Source organism: Echinococcus granulosus (genome assembly GCF_000524195.1).
Source record: "Echinococcus granulosus chromosome Unknown EG_S00013, whole genome shotgun sequence".
Taxonomy (NCBI): domain Eukaryota; kingdom Metazoa; phylum Platyhelminthes; class Cestoda; order Cyclophyllidea; family Taeniidae; genus Echinococcus; species Echinococcus granulosus.
This window is the reverse complement of record NW_020170393.1, coordinates 420,860-440,589: the sequence shown is the minus strand read 5'-3', so window position 1 is coordinate 440,589 and position 19,730 is coordinate 420,860. Positions and strand designations below refer to the sequence as shown.

The window sequence follows — 19,730 nt, the reverse complement described above, 5'->3', positions numbered from 1 at the left end:
CACGTTTTACCGTTTCAACACGACGCCAATTATCAGGAATAATTTTGACCAATTAAACTGCTACTCAAAAAACAAAAACTGTCCTAATCCTCTGGCCAAAATACCCTATATCTGTTGCATTATTTTCAACTCAGCCCATTTGTTAGTGGCACGATTTTCTGCAATCAGGAGCCATCCTAAACTGATAAAAACACGTCGCACATATGTGACGGCGGGCATAGGTAAGAAAATTAAGGCACGCATACGTAGCTCTCTGTTAGCAAACATTACTTAAAGGACTAACAAAGGAGCAGATTGAGATACTGATTAAACACAAGGAGGAATTCGATTAGGAATTACTTGAGCAAGGCAAGATAAAAAATGTTTGCAAATCCCATCTATCGGCTGGTATGGCGAGTTGAAGCGAGACGCCAGCTCACCGAAATGTGATGCAAATAGGAGGACCACAATACGCTTTTAGCGGTGACAAGTAGTTAATTCAACGTCATCATCCATGTGAGATAAGAAACAAAGTAACAGTTCGTCAGCTTGCAAACCAATGGGATAGCGCAAGCGCTATGAAATTGGACCGAAGCAGTGAAATATTGACAAGAGCCAGAAATATGCACAAGGAACAGTTGTTGTCCCCGAAACCAACCTCTGCAATGAAGTATCCCAAACCAAAATATTTATACTGCTAACGTGGGACACAATGGCCAAGGTGGACGCAAGATGAAAGCCAAGAGGACGCATAAGCGAGACTCAAACCCAGCAAAAATTTGGTTACCACAATTGAAGGAAGGAACAGAGAACAAAAAGGCAACATCATTTGGTGGAGGAGGTGAATGATCGACGGTCGGTGCACCAAAGCGCTACCAAAACGCGCGTGAGAAAGAGAAGAATGGAGAATTGTCACGCATCGAAGGCTGCTGTAGCTTCAACTATAAAAAAATTCAAGTAACTTTTCCATGCTCGGAAGCATCGTCAATCCCATTACTGAGATGACCGTTAATCATATCAGATAAGGAGGAAGGAAGTTGACAATACCAAATACACGAGATATAAAGGAAGGAGGAGGTAGGGGGATATTAATGACAAAATTGCGTGACTTCAAAGAAAAAAATAACAGTGAAGTGCCAAAGGCGCTGTTGCAGTAAGATCGGAATAAAAAGTATCCTGAGCACGAGAAACCCAAAAAAGTACAGACAGGAGGGAAAATCAAAGAAACTTTAATACTTTGCAACAGTCCAGTCTGTAGACGAAAGGTTCTCATGAATGAGCCAAAGTTTGCAAAATGGGAGCTATGTGGATTCACAACTCCTCCCGTCGCTTTAGTTCTTTTATGGCATCGTTCGGTGACAACGAAGGGGAATGCTTAGTCGACGAAGGGTATGCAAATGTATCGCAATGGCATTGCATGGAAACCTGGAGCCTATGAGAACGTTCTTGTTGAAGATCCAGCCAAAACCCCCAAGAAACAGGACCGATGTGAGTCGTAAGCATGAAGGCGCCTTGCTACTTTTTCAATCATCCACAAAGGGTCAATTATCCCAACAACAATGCTGAACGAACCGTTTCCACGGCCTTTTGATCACAGATCCCGAGAGGATGAAGTTGTTAAGCCAGGGGCAGCGAGGAAGGCTACGTATTGCCAGTAATTTATGGAGTGAAATTCGACTACACATACATACAATATGATGTAAATTAGAGCAACTGTGGGTCAAACAGTGAACATGTGATGCATCCTCCAACCACTTTCCATTCCATACTGAGAAAGCTAAGTATGGAAGGACAACGTCCACACGAGAATTTGCGCCACCAAGGGAAGTAAGGGAAGGTTGAATATAAACAGCAAAGCTTAACTGATGCAAAAATGAGGTGTAGCGGAAAATAGTTAGCCGGTGTGCCTCACTCACGAAAAGGTACAGCAAACAAGAAAAAGAGCGGCGCGTATGTGGGGAATGTGGAGAGCAATTTGGCGCTGAGGGTGTACACGAGGGGAACACAGGAAATCGACAATACAACGATAAAATGAGCCCATTTAGGCGGCCGTTTATGTGCGCATATATTTGCCACACGCATATATGTACAGGTGCTTTTATCTCAACCTCTACGCAAAGGTGCGCGCACACACCTACGCCTGCATGTATACATACACAATCCAGGACCTCTCGCTCTCATGATGGCCGCAATAAAGAAGGAAGGAGGCAGGAAAATACTAGTTCTTCCAGTTACTCTATGATAACTTACCTGACCTTAAGAACTACTCAAACAGGAATTCTACAAACTGACAAAAAATGGGGACTCGGCAGAAGCCTGTGTGCGTTTGTGGGAGGTGAAACCGCATGCATGAACGCTCCCGAAGGCGAAAAAAGGGAGGGGCGTGCAAACAAAATTGTTTTGGAGCTTGTTGTTAAGAGGGTAAAAGGCAGGGTAGTTTTTGCTGTAGTCATGCCCGAGTTAGCCGACATTTTACCGAGCATTCCCTTAACCAGCTCTCAACCTGTCAGCCAATCAAAAAGCCTTAAATATATTTAAGGGTATTGATTCCCGTGTGGCGAGTGGAATCACGAGAAAATAATAAAAGATGGCAAAAAAACTAATCCCTGCAACAAAACGAGCGAAAAAAAGAAAGCTAGCAGAATCCGGTGATATACATACACTTAGATCAGCTGATGACATAAAAAAACACTGGAAGTTCTCCACTACTTTCAAATCGAAATTACTCGAAGATCGCACACAGATGCCTAGACAATATCGGCAATTCACTCCCAATTTCGGCTACCAGTGTAATGAGTGGGTACCTATTCACTACGTTGTGAAATAAAGCATGAGGGAGCTAAAGGTAAAAACCGAATGCCTTTACAATAAAAGTGCAAATCGAGTCAATAAGACGCGAAGGAAAAGAGGGAATGGGGTACGCGCTCGTTTCCCCAATCACAAAAGGGATCGTGGATAGTCACACGCACGCTTGTGCAAATACACACTGAGGGGAAAATAAGACAGGGAAATGGAGGCTACTTACGCAGAATCAACTCCTTTTTCATTCCGACTGCAAGACACTTTTCAAGTCGGCAGGAAGGGCAGTGCTTTCGTTGACTTCCCTCAATGTTACAGTCGCCATTTCTACCACAGGCCTTGATCTAGAAGGAAGGAACAGTAACACCGTGAAATAGAAAAAAAAACGTGGTAGCACCCCCCCCCCCTAAAAAGCATTCTTTCGATGTCTACTTAATAATAAAGCAAAACAGAACCTGTATTTAGGACGTTGGAACAGGAAAAGGCACATAAATGTCCAGATTTGGTAGAAAAGTAATGGTTACTAATTCAGAGTCAGTGAAGAAGAGACTGACCTAAAAGCTAAAACTGAACTTGAGAGGAACGAGTCCAAATATTACGCCTACTGTTCCAAATGCATGAATTCACAAAAAACGGGCTATCGGCCGCGTAGATAAGGACTTTGTAAATCATCGTTTTTGCTTTTTAAACAAAAAGCTTTGCATAAAGCGCCATTGTTTTCACGATTGTTACACTTTCCAAGAAATATAAAATGGGGAAACTTTAAGAACCCAAAAGCCGAGGGAGCCTTGAGGTTAAATCGAAAGTAAACACGAAAAAGTCTCCATAAAATAGACGATTTTGCAAGCAAAAATAGACAAAGAATAAGTGAAATATAAGGTAACTCGGAGATAGTTTCAACAATACACCAAAGAAGCAACATTATTTGCAATGTGTAGAAGAAATGCACCTTTTCCTTCGGCTTAAGAGCGTTCCGGCGGAAGAATGCCTTACAGCTTTCACATGTTAGACGATCGAAATTATATCCGGAAGCAGGTTCACCACACACAACACAAACGCGAGCCGCCTCCATTCCACCCGCCTTCCTGCGCCGTGTCCTAACAACATGCCCAGTGGAGCTCTGGCTGCGTTCCGGGTACAACTCATGACCAGAATTATCTGAGAAGCTATTGTAATGATCAAGACCATGAATACCTGAACGATGTCCAAAATCAAGCGATTGTTCATTGTTTCCAAGGTGGCTATCCTCAGCATGATTACCGTGACCTCCTAGCCCATGGTAGCTTGAAGACCGACAGAAATCAGACCGCCCAGCACAATGGGAGAAATTTTTGAAGAGAAGCTGAGCATTATGACTGCAGGAATTCATAGGATAGGTTGGCACATGAGAAGAGAGATTAACGTTATGAAATAAGGAGCTTGTGTCCTTTAGCATTGGATTGTCAGGTGCACAACTGTCTCCACGCGTAAAATGTGTCTGATCGTTGCCGTGAAGTGCCATCTTAATCGTTTTGGTGATATTGTTATTTAATGATCTTTTTTATCGGGATAAACTAACCATAACCCGAAACCGGTACTTCTAACACCGCGCGTATATGCGAGACCCGCACTCAGATAAGTAAAACAAAATTAGGTGACATTTGACACTTTTTCCTTATTGTGTTAAAATTATTTTCATCATTTGCGTAAGCTACAAAGCTCAAAAAATTCTAATCGCGGTTTTTGTTTTATATAAAGAAAAAGTATACTAACGAAGCCTGCTTTTATGCGGTAACCACTGTTCTTAGACACTACTCGTGTATATGCACGCAATTATTTCTGTCAATAATGATCTAGGACCTTGCAAAGCGTTGAATATTCCCCAAAGGTAGAAGAAACCACAATGCCACTTTAGAATATGCATTATTGACATACAAGGGGTCCAAATGGGCTGCTGGCGTAGCGCCCCCGGACGCCCTGAAGACGAAAGAAGACACAATACTTGGGCAAAATATATACATTCAGCACGGAGAAGGTGTCTGGGCTATTGGCATGGCCCAAAAGGCCAGCCCACCCAGCGAGGTACGAGGGGGCTAATTCAAAGTACAAAAGTGGCGCCTCACCAATGCCGAGGGATAAACCACCATCGTATTACATAGCCTCCCTCCTCTTTTGAGCGTCGTCCCCGGCGCTCCCACAGGTCAACCTCCCGCGTCAGCCATTACAACGTAGTCGGTGCAGTAAAGTAACACCCACGAACCGACCGTGCTAGTCACCAAATTGGCGCGCAACTGAGGGATACTTGACCTCAAAGTCGCTGATCCCTCTTGGCAGCTTGACTGGATCTGGAGTTTCATCTGGTTCAGGGATTTGATTCAGGACGGTAGGGGAAATCCGTAACGAAACTTCCAATGGTTCACGGCCAGGGTCACTTCGGTTGTTAATAGCTTTTCTGCAGAACACGGGACTGGGAGAGATTCCGAAGGTGGATGTCAGCATCAACCCTTCTATTAGGGGTCATCACCATTCTCCCATCCGTAGCATATGCACTTCTTCCGCACCACTAAGGCTTATCACGCAGAAGTGGAAAATCAGGATACATGTCCTTTAAGATCGGGTTCGCTTTCCGCTGCCACCAGTGTAGCGTCCCAAGACTCCCTGAAGACAAAAGAAGACAAAATACTCGGGCAGAATATATATTTAGCGCCAGTCCACCCAGCGAGGTAGAAGAGGCTTATTCGAAGTACAAAAATGGCGCCTCATCAGTGCCGAGGGATAAACCACTATCGTATTACACTGGCATGGCGCAAATGCCATGTTGCCCGGCTAAAGTACAGTCGCATAGCTTTAAATGTCCGCGAACCCAAAACGAAGAGTCATAAAAACAAGTTGGTTACCAGTAAAACTGTATTATTAGAAGTGAGTTATGCAGACTAAAATCATGTTTTAAGCGCATAGCTATGATAGTATTCTTTGCACGGGAAAATAGTAATGTACAGCGCTTTTCCGATTATTCCGGTGATTTCCCATGTTCAATTCAAAAATATCTTTCTCAGACTTGAAGTAGACTTATTAGCCATTGGTTTACAATCCAACAGGATTTTGCCTAATGCAAGGGTAGAATTCGTTAGTCGTTTGTGGATTTTCGTAGTTTTCCAGTGTGAAGAGTTTCGGCAATGGTTGGAAAGACGATGGAGGAAAAGATAAAGGAAATCATAAATACTCGGGGATTTCACTGCATTAGGCTCTCTTTCGATCCGAAGGAGAAGATTTTCTTGCAGTTTTCAGCAATAAAATAAGCACACCATCGCCATGACTATTCATGGAAAAGGGAATACTCAGGAATTACGACTAAGGCCTAAGAAGATAGCATCAATTAGGGTGTCAACACCAAATACAATGGTCGTTGTATCTGAATGTGGAAGCTAAGAGTGATGTGATTATGAGGAGAACAGAGACGACATCGAGTAGGTAAATTAGGGTAACCGTTTGCCTGTGAGTTAAGGCGAACTCGAAGCAAATTTCGTGGCAAAAGAGAGGCACTCGCTCAGGAATGGAAACTATGAAAGACAGGTTACATGATACTGCCCACAGCGTAGGAGTATTCAAACACTACCACGCTTCTCTTGTTCCGTAAATGCAGTCCCATTAAAGCGTTGGCACATTCAGAGGGGCTTGGATGGAGAACATGGGTTCGGGAGCTGAGGAAAAGGAGGCATCCAGTAGTGCGTATTACAATATGACGGCTCATGAAGGCAACCACGCAGACTATGCAGCAGAGATTGCTGATGAAAACATTGCCATGGTCGAGCAGACTCAACGTCACCTGACGGAGGTAAGGGAGGCAAGTATCCAATGGACCATATGCCACCTAACCAACTGTGTTTTAATGTCACGTATGCCTTAGCTGGAGCACTTATGTCCACTACGTAATATACTTTGCTTCGGCAACAGCAATTATGCGTAAGCGTCTCCCCTGCTCCAATATTTGCTGGGGCTAAAGCTAATGTTGCGTGTTTTAAGAGCAACGGAAATGATTGGATTACATGAACATTTCTAGCTGTCGGTCTGAAAAAATGATTGCCTCTTACAAAGTGTCGCAAATGTCTTATTCAGCAAAAAATGTTTCCATCCTCCTAGATCCCTCATAGATGATGCAATGTGCCCTTTAAGCTTTAACCGCATGGATGCAATTTTTACAAACCTAGAATGGCACCTACCTTAGTAAATTTGTTTAAAAATGACGAGGCCGAATATGCCTTCACATTCAAACTAGGACTTACTGTAGCACCTCGAGACTTTCCTGAAGAGGGAAGAAGAAAATAACAGAAGAGAATACGTATTTTAGATGTACGATAGGGCTGAAGGGCTGTTGGCATAGCCTAGAGGCAAGCCCACCCGGCGGAGGTGCAATGGTGGTGCCCCTAAGTGGTTTCTCTACCAAGACCGGGAGTTCAACAAACAACCAACGTATTACATGATTGCTTCCAGTGTGAGGTGGTTGACTATGATGTCAATTGCTTAGGGAGGCGGTGAAGATTTGAACACATCTTAAGACAGTAAAATCTACGCAGCAATCAGCACGTGACACTGTTTCGCGCATCCGCCTGTTAATTTTTGTCCTTCTCCCATTGTCTAATGGGTAGTGAAGTTCACTTGTACGTAAAAACTTCAAAGAAATGTTTAAAATTTAATCTATTTCACCCTTATTTCAACCCTTCCTGAGATTTCCCTAACAGTGCCACCTTATCCTCCTGCAGTAGATACCATCTCATGCAACAGTAAAACCGTTTCGACGATCTAAATGGGGTTGGTAATTAAAAAAAGCCGAAGAAAGTATTCTACGGAATGAAAATTCAACTGGTAGAGAACCACCAATAATATAAAAAAGGAAATTCCGATTAAAACCGCTTTGTACGAGGCGTTGCTCAATTGATCGTAACGAATGAGCTAAAAGCGTATTTAAATGATTAAGTAGTACAGAAGGCCATTGTCTGTGCCTCCATCAGCATCTCTCTTCGTGAAATGTTGCAACGGGACTCAAAGCACGAGGAAGCCAAATAAATTATCGTCGATACTAATTGAAATTAACCTCAAAAATGTTAACATCAAAACGCATGCATGGGTGTACACAATTCCCTAGGGTTCATCCTCACATCTTTGTGCTTCCAACCAACTCCACTATCTTCTCATCAATCAGTCTCTTTTCAATGAAGCGAAGTACCGAGTAGACGGCCTCCTGTGTTTTGCCCTCCACAATCAGGACCCAACCTCGCAGGCCCTCCTCCTTTCGCAGATGGTCATTGAGCCGAAGCACCACCCGTACCTCCTTTGTCGAAATATACGCAGACGCGGAGGTGAGGTCGGACAGGCAGGAGGTGAGCTTTACCAGTCGTTTTAACGGCCATGCCTCTGGATCGGTGAGGAAGCACTTTATTCTACACGGAAATTCGCATCCGCAGCGTATGTCTGCCACAAAGGGACTCACTATCGGTCCCTTGTTCGCATCTCCAAGTTGATAATTGATTCGAGCGTTCCGTGCACTGATACTCAGACCTTGACTGGCGCAATGAGGACAGGGGTCGTTTGTGACATAGACCTGAGGAGTAGATTTTGAAAGAGTGTCCTCATACTTCGAGAGGTCCAGCTCACTAATGGGAGTCGCCTCCGCATGCTGCGCCCTATTTGGGTCGGATTCTGGAGACTCCTCAATTAAAATGCACTCCCCTCGACACCGCATCACTATATTGTAGGGGTCGGTTTGATTACCTCTGAGGTAGTCAATGAGACCACGGAGGGTCCTAGAACTGGGCAGTGGGGGGACCTTGACTAATCGGCGTCCACCTCGAAAGACAAGGGGATAGGTCTTCGCTGTATGCGCTGCCTCACAGTTCTCCTCCGCCATCAACAGACACGCTGTAATGGCACATACTTGCCCACATGATGGCACGGCTGACGAACCCGTGACAGTTCTCACGTGGTCAAAGCGTGCCCCAGTAATAAAATCCCCTAGGAAGTAGGTTGATGTATCTTTTACTAACCTCCTTGTCGATGAACCGATTTGTAAAACACCACTATTTATTGGGGATACTTCGGAGGACGTGAAATTGTTTATTGTTACCCAACACTTCAAGTAAGAATATGTATGCCAAAATTTTTATGTCTTTACCCATTGTTCGCGAGGAAGTGGCAAGTGTTGGATGAGAACACCGCTGTAGGGAGGCATTATTAAGATTGAATGAGCTTAATAATCAAAACACGGACGAGCCGCCAGAAGAGCAATGAGGAAGGATAAAATCACATGAGTAAAACATAAGTAAAAACCCCGGAGGGTAGAGAAGGAGATGTGGGAGGAAAAAGAGGTATTCACAATAGCGGTAAATCGAGGAAGGAGGCGTCGTCGAGATTCCTATTTACACTGATTTTCAATGACGCCTTGGAAGTGTTTCACACGCTCGGCAACACTTGGACGTCGGCCACCATCGACGCTATCTGGTAGGGATAAAGCACAACAAAAAACATTCAGAAAAAGAGATGCTAAAATTACCAAGATGCATGCAGTTCAAAAAGCAATTTAAGATTCCATGAGACGGTTTCTTGATTCAGCCTCTTCTTTGATACTGGTAGCTCTGTTTTTAAAATAAGGGTTATAAAGAGGACTCAAGTAAAACTATACTCGGTAGCGCCTCCTGCCACATTTATACACCTCGTATTTAGAAGGCTTCCACAACTCGGCGTAGGATTTAACTCTTCTTGGTAGGTTATAAGTGAAAAGCTGTCATTGTACGTGTTATGGATTTACGTTTCAAAGTCGCAAATTTAACCTTCTCACGAAGTCCTTCGGCTCACACAACTTTAGGATGGATGGTTACGTGTTTATCGGGAGGCCACACGCCGACTTTCCACTCACTGGCCGGGTGTTAGCAAGAATGACTGCCAAGACCGTGGAGCAAGCGCCATCAGTCCGGATGTGACCGACTTACCGCCTATAAAACATTCACCATTTAAATGTCTTGCTTCGAGGCGGTGAGTGTCCTCGCCTTCACCACACTACGCTTAAAGTCTGGAGTGGGGACAAATACCAATCCGCAGATTTGGGTCCTACACACTACTGTTGTCTGTCACCCGGTTCGCACTGGCCTTCGGTGTAACAAGATTAGAATTAGCGCCTACTATGGTGGATTGCGCACATCCGCAAGGCCGAAATTCCCAACTCCACAAGAATCCTCCCTAAGAACAAGTTAGCATCCACCCCTTTGAGTGATACCGCTATCTCGATCACATTATGTACATGGTCGTGCTCAAACTCACTTTTCACCTCGCCAGAAGCACATAACGCTACCTACGATTTGTATACAAACCGTGAAGAGCGTCAACTCCACTTAACAGGAAACAGTCGACTGCCTACCATTCTTAATGTCAACGTTTACACATTAACCATGCTTCTTTCAGTGTTTTCGTAAACCCAAATCACAAGTACACATTCGATCTTGCAAATTTTGCTAGTGTGACGGGTACGCAGATGCACACGGTGAAATGTAGGCATTGAATGAAGAAGCAGCATCATGCTCATGCACAGCCCTGGAAAGGGGGAATGCTGGCGGTACTTTAACGCTGAAAAGCATACGCAGGAAGGGGTAAGCAGTTTACTGCCGCTTTTAAACATGTTTGTCCCCATCAAGACCGCCGCAAGTGTCACTCCTAACTTGCTCCAATAGATGCATACAGTCGCTGCAAAGCCCTTTGTAAGCGAAAATGCAGCGGAGCATTTGATGTTAGTCGGGGTGAATCTGAGCCAAGCAAGAGGTAAATCATGCGCTGAAGGGTAGAAAAAACTTACATCTGGGTGGATGACTGTGAAATGCAAGAACAACACCATTCATTGATTCTCCGAGTCAAAACTCATTATTGGTTTTTAGTTTCTTGACCGAAATACAGATATAGAATCGGAGATTTTGGGTGAAGCAGAGTGTAGAAATTTATTTTAGTAACAAATATTAGTTAGAATTTTCTAACTCCTCAAAAGTGTTTAAAAAAGTGGGAGCATTAACTTGTGGAAACTCAAATCGCAGGGGATAGCTTGCTTCGTCAATTTTCACTTTCCTGAGACCCCAGCGTAGCATAGACCGTATTTTAGCACTGGATTATAGTACTACTGTCAATTACTGGCTCATAATGAGAGAAAAGCAAAAACCAAGAGTGATTAGAGGAGAACTTAATCCATAATACTGGCAGAACTAGCAAGATCTGGGTTTTTGTTACACGTGGATTTGTTTCCCACGTCAAATTACAGCATCCATTTCAAAAGGTAATCTGAGAAATCATTCACACGCAGGCGAAAATGCATCGAAGTAAACGGTTGGAACTACCATTGCAAACCAAAAAGGTCTCATCTAGGTACAAGCCTCTTGCAGCTAAACACGGAGCACCTAAGCTGCGTTGAGGGAGGAACGAGAAGATGAATCTCACCACTGAGGGTCTGATCAGCACTCTGGGTGCGTCGATGTTCAAGTTCGAAGTCGTAGGACCTTGAAGTGGCAATGGCGGAGGCGGGATGGCCACGGTTGTGCAGGTGGTCCGTGGAAACATTGTGTTTGAAGGGAACCCTCACAGAGTAAATGGCCTTTGGGCCGCAGTGAATTCGACTAGGGGAAAGGAGAGAGGTAAACATTACGCCACATTAACCTGATCTTTAAACAAAAAGTATTTAATTGCAGGACCACATTTCGTGACTGCTCCCCCTCAGACTGCCCAGTCACGCAGAATGGAGGCGAATTAATGAACCAGACGAGACAGGTAGGTAGTGGCTGACTTGATCACTTATCTGAGGGTTTCAATTCTGCAGGGCCACCCACGCCTAATTTCAATCTTCTGTACAATGACCGCAGTCGCTTTTGTCCATCCATTCTTGTAGTTTGTTGATGATGTTGCTTCTATTAGAGAAGAATTAGAGGGCGACTTCTACACAAATGTCACAATCACAGGCCGCAGCTCGAGTAAAAACTTGACCGAGTCTGTACGACTAGTTGCTGGGCGATTTCTTGGTTACATTCATGGCCCATTTATCTGACCAAGTCTACATAACCGATAGGAAGAAGCTAATTCTCTCTCCTCTTTTTGACGGGGAGTAACGGGACATTTTGCGAGCGAGAACCGATAACTTAGGTGCAGGTACGAATTTCGTGATTTTCAAAAACGGTAAGTTTGCCGAAAACATTACAATTAATCTGAGTAGAACATGAATATTCCAAGTTTGCACTACTTTAACTGTTCGTTTAACTCCTGGTCTTGGCAACAGGCCGCTTGGAGCTCCATCATTGTACGCTCACCAGGCAGCCTGACCTCTGGGCCATGCCAGTGACCTCCAGGTCCCTCTGTGCGTCAACAATATATATTTCGCCCCAGTGTTATGGCACGTTTTGTCCTCAGGGAAGTTTCAGTGTGCTATAAGTTGATCAGTGTACGCGAATCAACGCTTGTTTAGCAGATTCTAACGCGTTTGCTAACACCATCACGTATATGTTGTTCTTTACCACCTCGTGATAGCTGAGAATAACCAAACTTTCAGTTTTTGCATAATATTTAAGAAAGTTACTGGCACTTGGGACCACCCAAACTGATTTAAACGTCTAGGCTGCGGTTGTAGACTTTCCCCGGGGATTCCTCGCAGCAAATGTGTTGGCTAGCACCTAAGAATTTCTGTGACAAGATGTTTTTTTCGTGGCAAAAGCAAAATAAGTCAGCTCTTTAAAAATGTCTTACATAGGTAAAAATACCACGTGCTCCTTCCTAGCAGCTCTAATTTTTACCAAGCGATTCAACGACACCATATCGCCTCGGACCGAAAATACCGCGCAAGTATGAAAGCACCAAAAATAGGTAAAGTCTGCTTAAGGAGCTAAGCTTTGAAGAAAACAATATAACGGATGAAAAGTTGATGTTGTCCAAGAAATTTCACAAAATAAGCAGAGGCCCGTACTCAGAGGTGTTTGAACGCGTGATGCTTGGACCGGTGCTGAAGGTGGCGGCGGGAGTGCGGAATTTGAATGTGCTGCGATGTGGGTCGTCAACAGAGGAGGAAGACTTGTAGGTCAGAGGCGAGTACGTGGAGGCCGAACGTGCAACGCCCGTGGAATACTTGCGGTCTGACGTGGTGCGGAGAGCCGAGCTCTGCTTGACAAGAAAATTGGAGCTCCTTTTATCATTTAAGTAGGAATCACAATCGCGATCTTACAGTCATGTCAATATAAAGATTGCGATGTGTGATTGAAGGGGGAATGGACATTGGCTTTCTATCTTACAGTTCATACAGAATGTAATTTTAAATGCAAATCAAATTCTAGGATATCCGGTCTGTCAAAGACAATCTCATTTCTCGTTCATAGTTCGACCAGCTCAACGCAGATATTGGAGGTACGATGGTCTCATAACGAGTTTCTGCATCATTTATTAAAATATGTAGCTAATGGTAAACATAAATCATAATTTTGGGGGCTTACTTCTGATAGATGCAAAACTACGCTATGATCAAGTTCATACAAGTGATTAGAAGAAAGGAATAGTTGATAGTAAATAAGAGCGTTTGATAGGCAGGTAAATATAGGGTCCAGGGTTAAACAGAGTAAACTAAAATGGTTAATTTAAATCTTGTACATTTTCAAGTTCGCTATGTGCACCTAGAAGAAACCTGGATGCTGCAGCGAGGTGAGTAGTCAAGTAAGAACGACCTACTAACTCCCCGCGCGGCCGGTAGGCGATGCAAGTGATTGAATTAGTTCTGTGTGGTGGTGGACGCAGCTAGCTGCGGTGTTCTGGAGTAAGCATGATTCAGCAATCACCCAATTTCCGTGCACAATCCGTCGAAACACACACACACACGACAACGCAAGAAATGTGGGTCAGGAGATATACGCGTTCGTACGAGCAGGTACACACAAAGTCCAGAGAAGACTCTGCATATTACCAACACAGCCTTCTTAGACTAACACACTGCAATAGGTAATTCTCCAATCTTCCTTCGATATCCATCATTATGACGCTGTAATTGACCTCTACTGACCGCAAATACGCTAATTTTCACGAGGGCACCAGTTATTACCCAATTCATATCATTTACTAAAGTTTAAGTGTTTAGTCCGTAATTTATGAAGTTACTGTGGCCAAGTCACAAAAGTACTACTTTAAAGTGCCCACCTCCTCCTTCCACGCTGCCTTGTCTAGGGATGAGTGCTCCGCGCGTGGAGGGTTGAGGGGTCCAGGTTCACCGGCATCCCGTAGCCTACTTCCACCATACGACGCTTTCCACTCCGTGCTGAAGGAAATAACAAAAATGAGCAATTGGATGGATGGAAGCGGATTATGGGCGGCAGGGCTAGCCCGTTCCCTTTACTGCACGCAAGGGATCCGAAATGCAGCAGAAAACCCAAACTAATGGACGCTGGCGCCGCTGGTCCCGATTAGGGGAAAAAAGCTAAGAGCAACTGTACTTACCCACACCGATAATGATGATAAGTAGGTATATTTTCTACTATCAAGCTAAGTTGCAATTATGATCAACTTGCATACCTGAACTACCAATGTTCCAATGAATGTCGCCAAGGGAAAGGGGGTTCACGGGTGGAGAGTGTTTAGGTCACTAATGAAATAGCTAAAAATACAAAATTATCAAAATCTCGTTTGTCTGGTAGGACTTAACGTTAAATTTGCTAAAAATTTGTACCGAGTTGGATCACACCGCTGATCCGGTCATCTTCCATAAGTAGAAAACATCAAGGAAAATTATACCTACGGCTACGTTTGCATCAATCAAAGGAATGCAATCATTTTCATGCAGCTTTATTTTGGAAAAAAATGCTTCGAATTTGAAGGTGCAAGATTCGGTTAAAAAAAACTGTGGACGATTTCACTACCCCATTTAATGCAATGCAGCAGGTATATCCATTTGCAGAGAGGAAATGGGAGGTTAATTGACAGATAAAAATGTCAGACGCTTTGAGGTTCTATCGTTTGGATGAACTTGAAATATTAGAATATAACTGCGAATCGGAGAGCTGCCAGCCACTCGTTGAACTCTGGACTAATTGACGTTCTATAAACACAGTCCCCGATATTGTCAGGAGGTAAATCACTGTGAAGGGAGTGCTGTGGCTGCAGAATTTGGAATATTTCCTTCATACTTGATTAAACGCATGTTTTGAGGGTAAATTGCGAACCACAGATACGAGAAATAGATGGAGAATTTGACAGGGGCTCGTCAAATTTTGCCACAAGATCAGTTGCAATTCAAAACCGACGTTTCCTCCCTATTCGATGCGCGAAAGTCGAATAAACACCACTTCCACGAGAGCTTTTTTTATAGAAACCTTTAAATTGATCAGTTGGAGATCAGAAGATGTGTGGTGAAGCATATGTAATGGTCGGCATCTGGTAACGGTTTATGCTCCATCACTTCGATAATAGACCCTTCCAACCAAACAGGATGTGCCTCGGTAGAATTTATCTCAAAGTTGATTTTTTTGGCCTCCCAGTGATATGAAAAGGTAAAAATCTACGAGCACATATGACAGGTGTTGGGTTTCAACCGGGTGGAATGTGTACACCGGGCTTTAAGAAAAAAAATCAGCTTTACGGTCATCGTGCTGTATTAAAAGACGTTTTTTTTCGGGAAGCATAAACGCATTCTTGATCATTTGATTTTAAATCATGGCTGCAGAGAGGCGAAGTGAAAAAGGCCTATTTTTCCCCATATTCATTAGAATTAAATTAAAAGGAGAAAGAAAACTTTTTGCGTGTCAATTGGGGCAGCCTCAAAAGTCGAAGTGGGAGTGCCTTGCTACACACAGAGGGGTTACCACTTAAGGAAGCAGCCTAATTCTTGGTAGACCTTAGCAAAAAAAGCGTTCTGCAGAAAGTGGTGGGTAGTTTGCCTGTGGCAGCCAGTAGATAACTGTAAAATTATATCCCATCTGTCAAACATTTATGAGGGAGTTCAAACAATGCCCTGCATCAGCTGATCAGTTGTCGTCCAAACCCGATAGGCCAGAAATTTTCTTCACTTTCAAGGTTCTAACATAAGTGGGGAAAAAGACCATTCAGTATTTTTACAAAAAGTCAAGAAAAACAGTTTTCCTATTGTTCAAAGTTTGAAAGGAACATTAGACATTATAGGTGGGGTCACACTCCACTATGGCGGGGAGGAACAAGTGCCACTACCTCTATTTAGAGTGTAAGGAGGTCAAGCTTAAGCAACGGATTCTACTCATAAAGTGTTATGCTTTAAAAATTACATAAAGATGAAGGTTAGTAAAAATGACTCCGGCTAACAGCTTAGCTCCTAAAATTTGGAGCACTAACAATGCGAGAATAATAAATAATTATGGAAGGAAAGCAATGGGTTATGAGTATGACTTTCTGGTGGATACCGCTATCAAGAAGACAACTTAAAGAGAAGGCAGAAGACTGCAGCCACAATGTTCATGAAGTGCTTTTGCGTGATTTGTGACACTCTACTGACAGTTATTCGATGACCTCGATGTGGAGTCGACACAAAAGTGGGCGAAAATGGCCTTCAGTTGTGGTTGATTTAGTTTCATAGTGGTCCATTTGGCTAAAAATACAGAACTGGAGCCACACTTGCCTAGAGATCGGTAACAGAGAAATGGGCAAAAGGCAAACCACAAACCACGTTAGAAGGAAACACTTGACACAATCACTACCTAGATTGCCTCCTTTGAGTCGGGCGTCGCATATGGGTGACAAAGGATCTTTATCACCCCATAATTACTGGCTACGCCAATTTCAACCAAATACAGATTGGTTGACTTTGGAACGGTAAAATGGATGTTGATATGAAGACAGATATTCTGGCTAAGAAAGACAATAACAGGACAATAGAACACCTGAGATGTGGTGATCTCAGCAACAACCGTGCAAATTCGGATAGATTTGACCTGATTTCTTAGATAAAAGTTGGAAATTCGAGGTGGAAATGCACAGTGGATATATCATACAACTCAGTGTTCAAAAGACCTCATTTACATCGCTGCCGTCCTTGCGCCACCGAGAGGAAGGTACGTTTAAAAAGTTGAGGTGAAAAGCTCACGTGGTAGATAACAGCGGAGCGGTTGGATGCAAAGGGGCGACGCGTTGGTTTCGAAGAGCCAGACTGCGGTCCAGTTGGTCTCGCATTTCCTTCAACATCTCCAACTACAAAATGAGAAGTGAAGTGTGTTGAGCAGAGCGGAGAGAAGGGGGGCGGAAGGAGAGGCTATTTCGAGGGCGCTTGATACATGGCTGTGCCCGATCCCAGCGTGAGCTCTCAAAACCTTCAATGAGAACCATTTTTATTAGAATGCACTTTTGTTGTGAAGATTTTATCTTTATGTGCCTTCATAGAATTTATGCTGAATGACAAATTGAAATGTGAGATCTCGAAAAAAAAAAACATTTCTGTGACAACAAGGAAAGTGTGGCATTACGAGGAAATTTCTCAAGCAATCCATGAATACCACTGAGAACTGAGACCAAGCATTGTTTGTTTGAACGCTGCATATACGGAGACAAAATGCACGAGTCAGTAAACCCAAATCCGCCTTCAAGCTCTGGAGAACAAACTAGGGGGATGTTTAAGATGTGCGTTTCAGTTGTGGATCCTGGCATGATCAGCTGATCTGACGTTTGGGAAGTGTTGAGCAGTGCGGCTATAAAATGCATTTTAGGTCATTTTCAGCAGTAAACGTACTGATGGGTCTAAAGTGATGAATTAAGCCATTCTTTCATCACTAAGTTATTACTTAGATGGCGGCAACTGACACACTTACCATTCAAATTTTACCTAGGGAAAAAGATGCTCGACAAGTGAGCATCGCCGAGCATTATCCAAACACAGTTCGGCACAACATTCATGGACAGAATGAAGCCGCGAGTGAGATTTTTCTCAATTATCTACCACGACTTCGCAGGTTTCTCACTGAGACGCAAGTGGGAAATGAACGCTTTTCCTTTTTTTACTTGGAGTGCCCAGCTGCATTGTACTTTTCCCCCAAGGATTGCTCAAGGAAAAATTAAAATCTCGCGTCAACTTTCTATGGAAATGTTTACTACGTATTTTCAATAAGTTTTAAGGTTGGGGTTTGACAGCCAACACAACTGAAGGGTCTTGTGTCGACCCTCACCAACTGGACGAATGCCTCCGCTCTTGGCTATTCACTTCTCACGAAGAATGCCTACTGCAAGTGTCCACACTTGCGACTACATGCGTGTGTAAATAGGAAATAGGCAAAACCCTCACCACATGACTACCAGATGCTAATTTCTTTCGACAAAAAGTGAGCAAAACATTCTGAGAAAGAGACTTTCGAACAACCAAAGGAAGAAAAGCCATTTATCCACCACAGTTTTGCTACACTTCAGTGTTAAGTGTCGTTTTGTGCCAAAATTTGTCTTCCGTTTGACCACGAAAATCAGGAGTGATTTTGGCTTGTAGTACGCAAAGACTTAGGCTTGTGGAGCTTCGTGCTACATCGAGTCTAGGCGAATTTGTACTGCGATTCACGTAACTTCAACCCACTATCTGCATTCAACAAGCAACAAGCGAGTGTCGAATTATTCGACGGTTTTACCAGACCAAAACAAGTACTTACGGAACATATTAAGCTACGGAACTCAAATTACAACTACCGGAAACTTTGTCATTAGAAAGACCCAGCGTCACACATACGTGACGCATGCTCTTTGCCAATTTCATGGTAACTAACTGCATTAAGTTAAATTTAAAACAGCTAAACAAACAAAAAACAGTTTTCAGCTTTCATAAGCAACGGAACTTATAGTAAAATATCTTTTGGAGGCTATGATGGTTCATGTTTTCTTCCAAAATTCCAAATATTCGTACTCTTTAATTGCTAAAAGAGTTTGTGTCATTGTCTTGCAATCTTACTAAAAAAAACGACCTCGTCAAGTCAACCTCCTGTTTTAAACAACATTTTAGCATTGAAAGGTCCACTTTTTGGTTGACATACAAGGAAGTGAGCGACGATGTCACATTAATCTTCGTTTACCACTTTTTTGCAAATGCGAAGTAGTATCTATACATTGGTAATGGGAATTTATAAAGAACGCTGAAAATGAAGGAGAACGTACCGTTGCATCCACATCCATCTCCTCCCAACTGCTGTACTGCTTGCTCTTCAGCGGAAGCACCTTGGTTGGTCTTAGAATCCGGTCAGCAGCTGTGAAAAGAGCTCAAAATGTAGACACCACATCCGCTTTATGTCTTTATCAACAGACAACACTGTAAAGTAGCTAACAATGTGCTCAAAAGGTGTGGAAAACACTGAAGCAAAGCATTCACACAAACAATCCCAACTGCATTTCAAGGTACTCCTCGCAATGTGACATTCAGTCGAATTCCTTCATAACTCGTGGGAATTAAATCTCTACCACTGCAATCATTTGGGTTCGAAAATATTATTATGAGTTATAAAAGGGCCGTGCAACCTGGTTTGTTATGGAAGAAAAACATGAAGTACTTCCTAAAATATCAGGAAGAATGAACATGAACCCCCAAACGCTTCTTATTTTATCTGCAAGGCAGCGTAAAAAGGATAAACCGAGATTCAAAACTAACGATACAGCCGGTTGGAGGGCATCACAACAGCACTGGCGGAATGACAATTTTTAGACACGAGGAAAGTGTACATTCCAAAACGGATTTCGGCCTGATGCCAGCGAAACTTACAAAACCGGAGGAGAAAAGAAAAAAAATTCCGCGAATGTGTAGCCTGTATAGCCAATGCTAGAAAGTCTTAAAAGAATGCTTTGCTGATACAGAAGAAAAAAATATGCAGTTAACTTTCAGATACACCTGTGTGTTATGGATCCGCATGGGAGCTATTTGAACTGCCTTCGGTGGCAAAGTTCGCAGGATCTTTGTTGCTTTTTGCGCACTTTTTCATAGAAAGCAACAGGTAACA

The 19,730-nt window shown here is 43.2% G+C and overlaps 1 protein-coding gene across 1 annotated transcript in view; it reads right to left on the bottom strand. All coding sequences in view use genetic code 11, as the record gives it.

Annotated features, from left to right (window-relative positions):
* EGR_02758 (Afadin) overlaps positions 1–19,730 on the bottom strand; it is a gene marked incomplete at both ends in the record, with an annotated part of 56,209 nt that overhangs the window by 17,657 nt on the left and 18,822 nt on the right. The window contains 9 exons of the mRNA XM_024492007.1: positions 3,005–3,122; positions 3,728–4,133; positions 7,914–8,673; positions 9,175–9,249; positions 11,227–11,402; positions 12,737–12,927; positions 13,951–14,068; positions 16,859–16,962; positions 18,898–18,986. Of these exons, the coding sequence (XP_024353501.1) occupies positions 3,005–3,122; positions 3,728–4,133; positions 7,914–8,673; positions 9,175–9,249; positions 11,227–11,402; positions 12,737–12,927; positions 13,951–14,068; positions 16,859–16,962; positions 18,898–18,986 (2,037 nt within the window). The remainder of the gene's footprint in view (positions 1–3,004; positions 3,123–3,727; positions 4,134–7,913; positions 8,674–9,174; positions 9,250–11,226; positions 11,403–12,736; positions 12,928–13,950; positions 14,069–16,858; positions 16,963–18,897; positions 18,987–19,730) is intronic.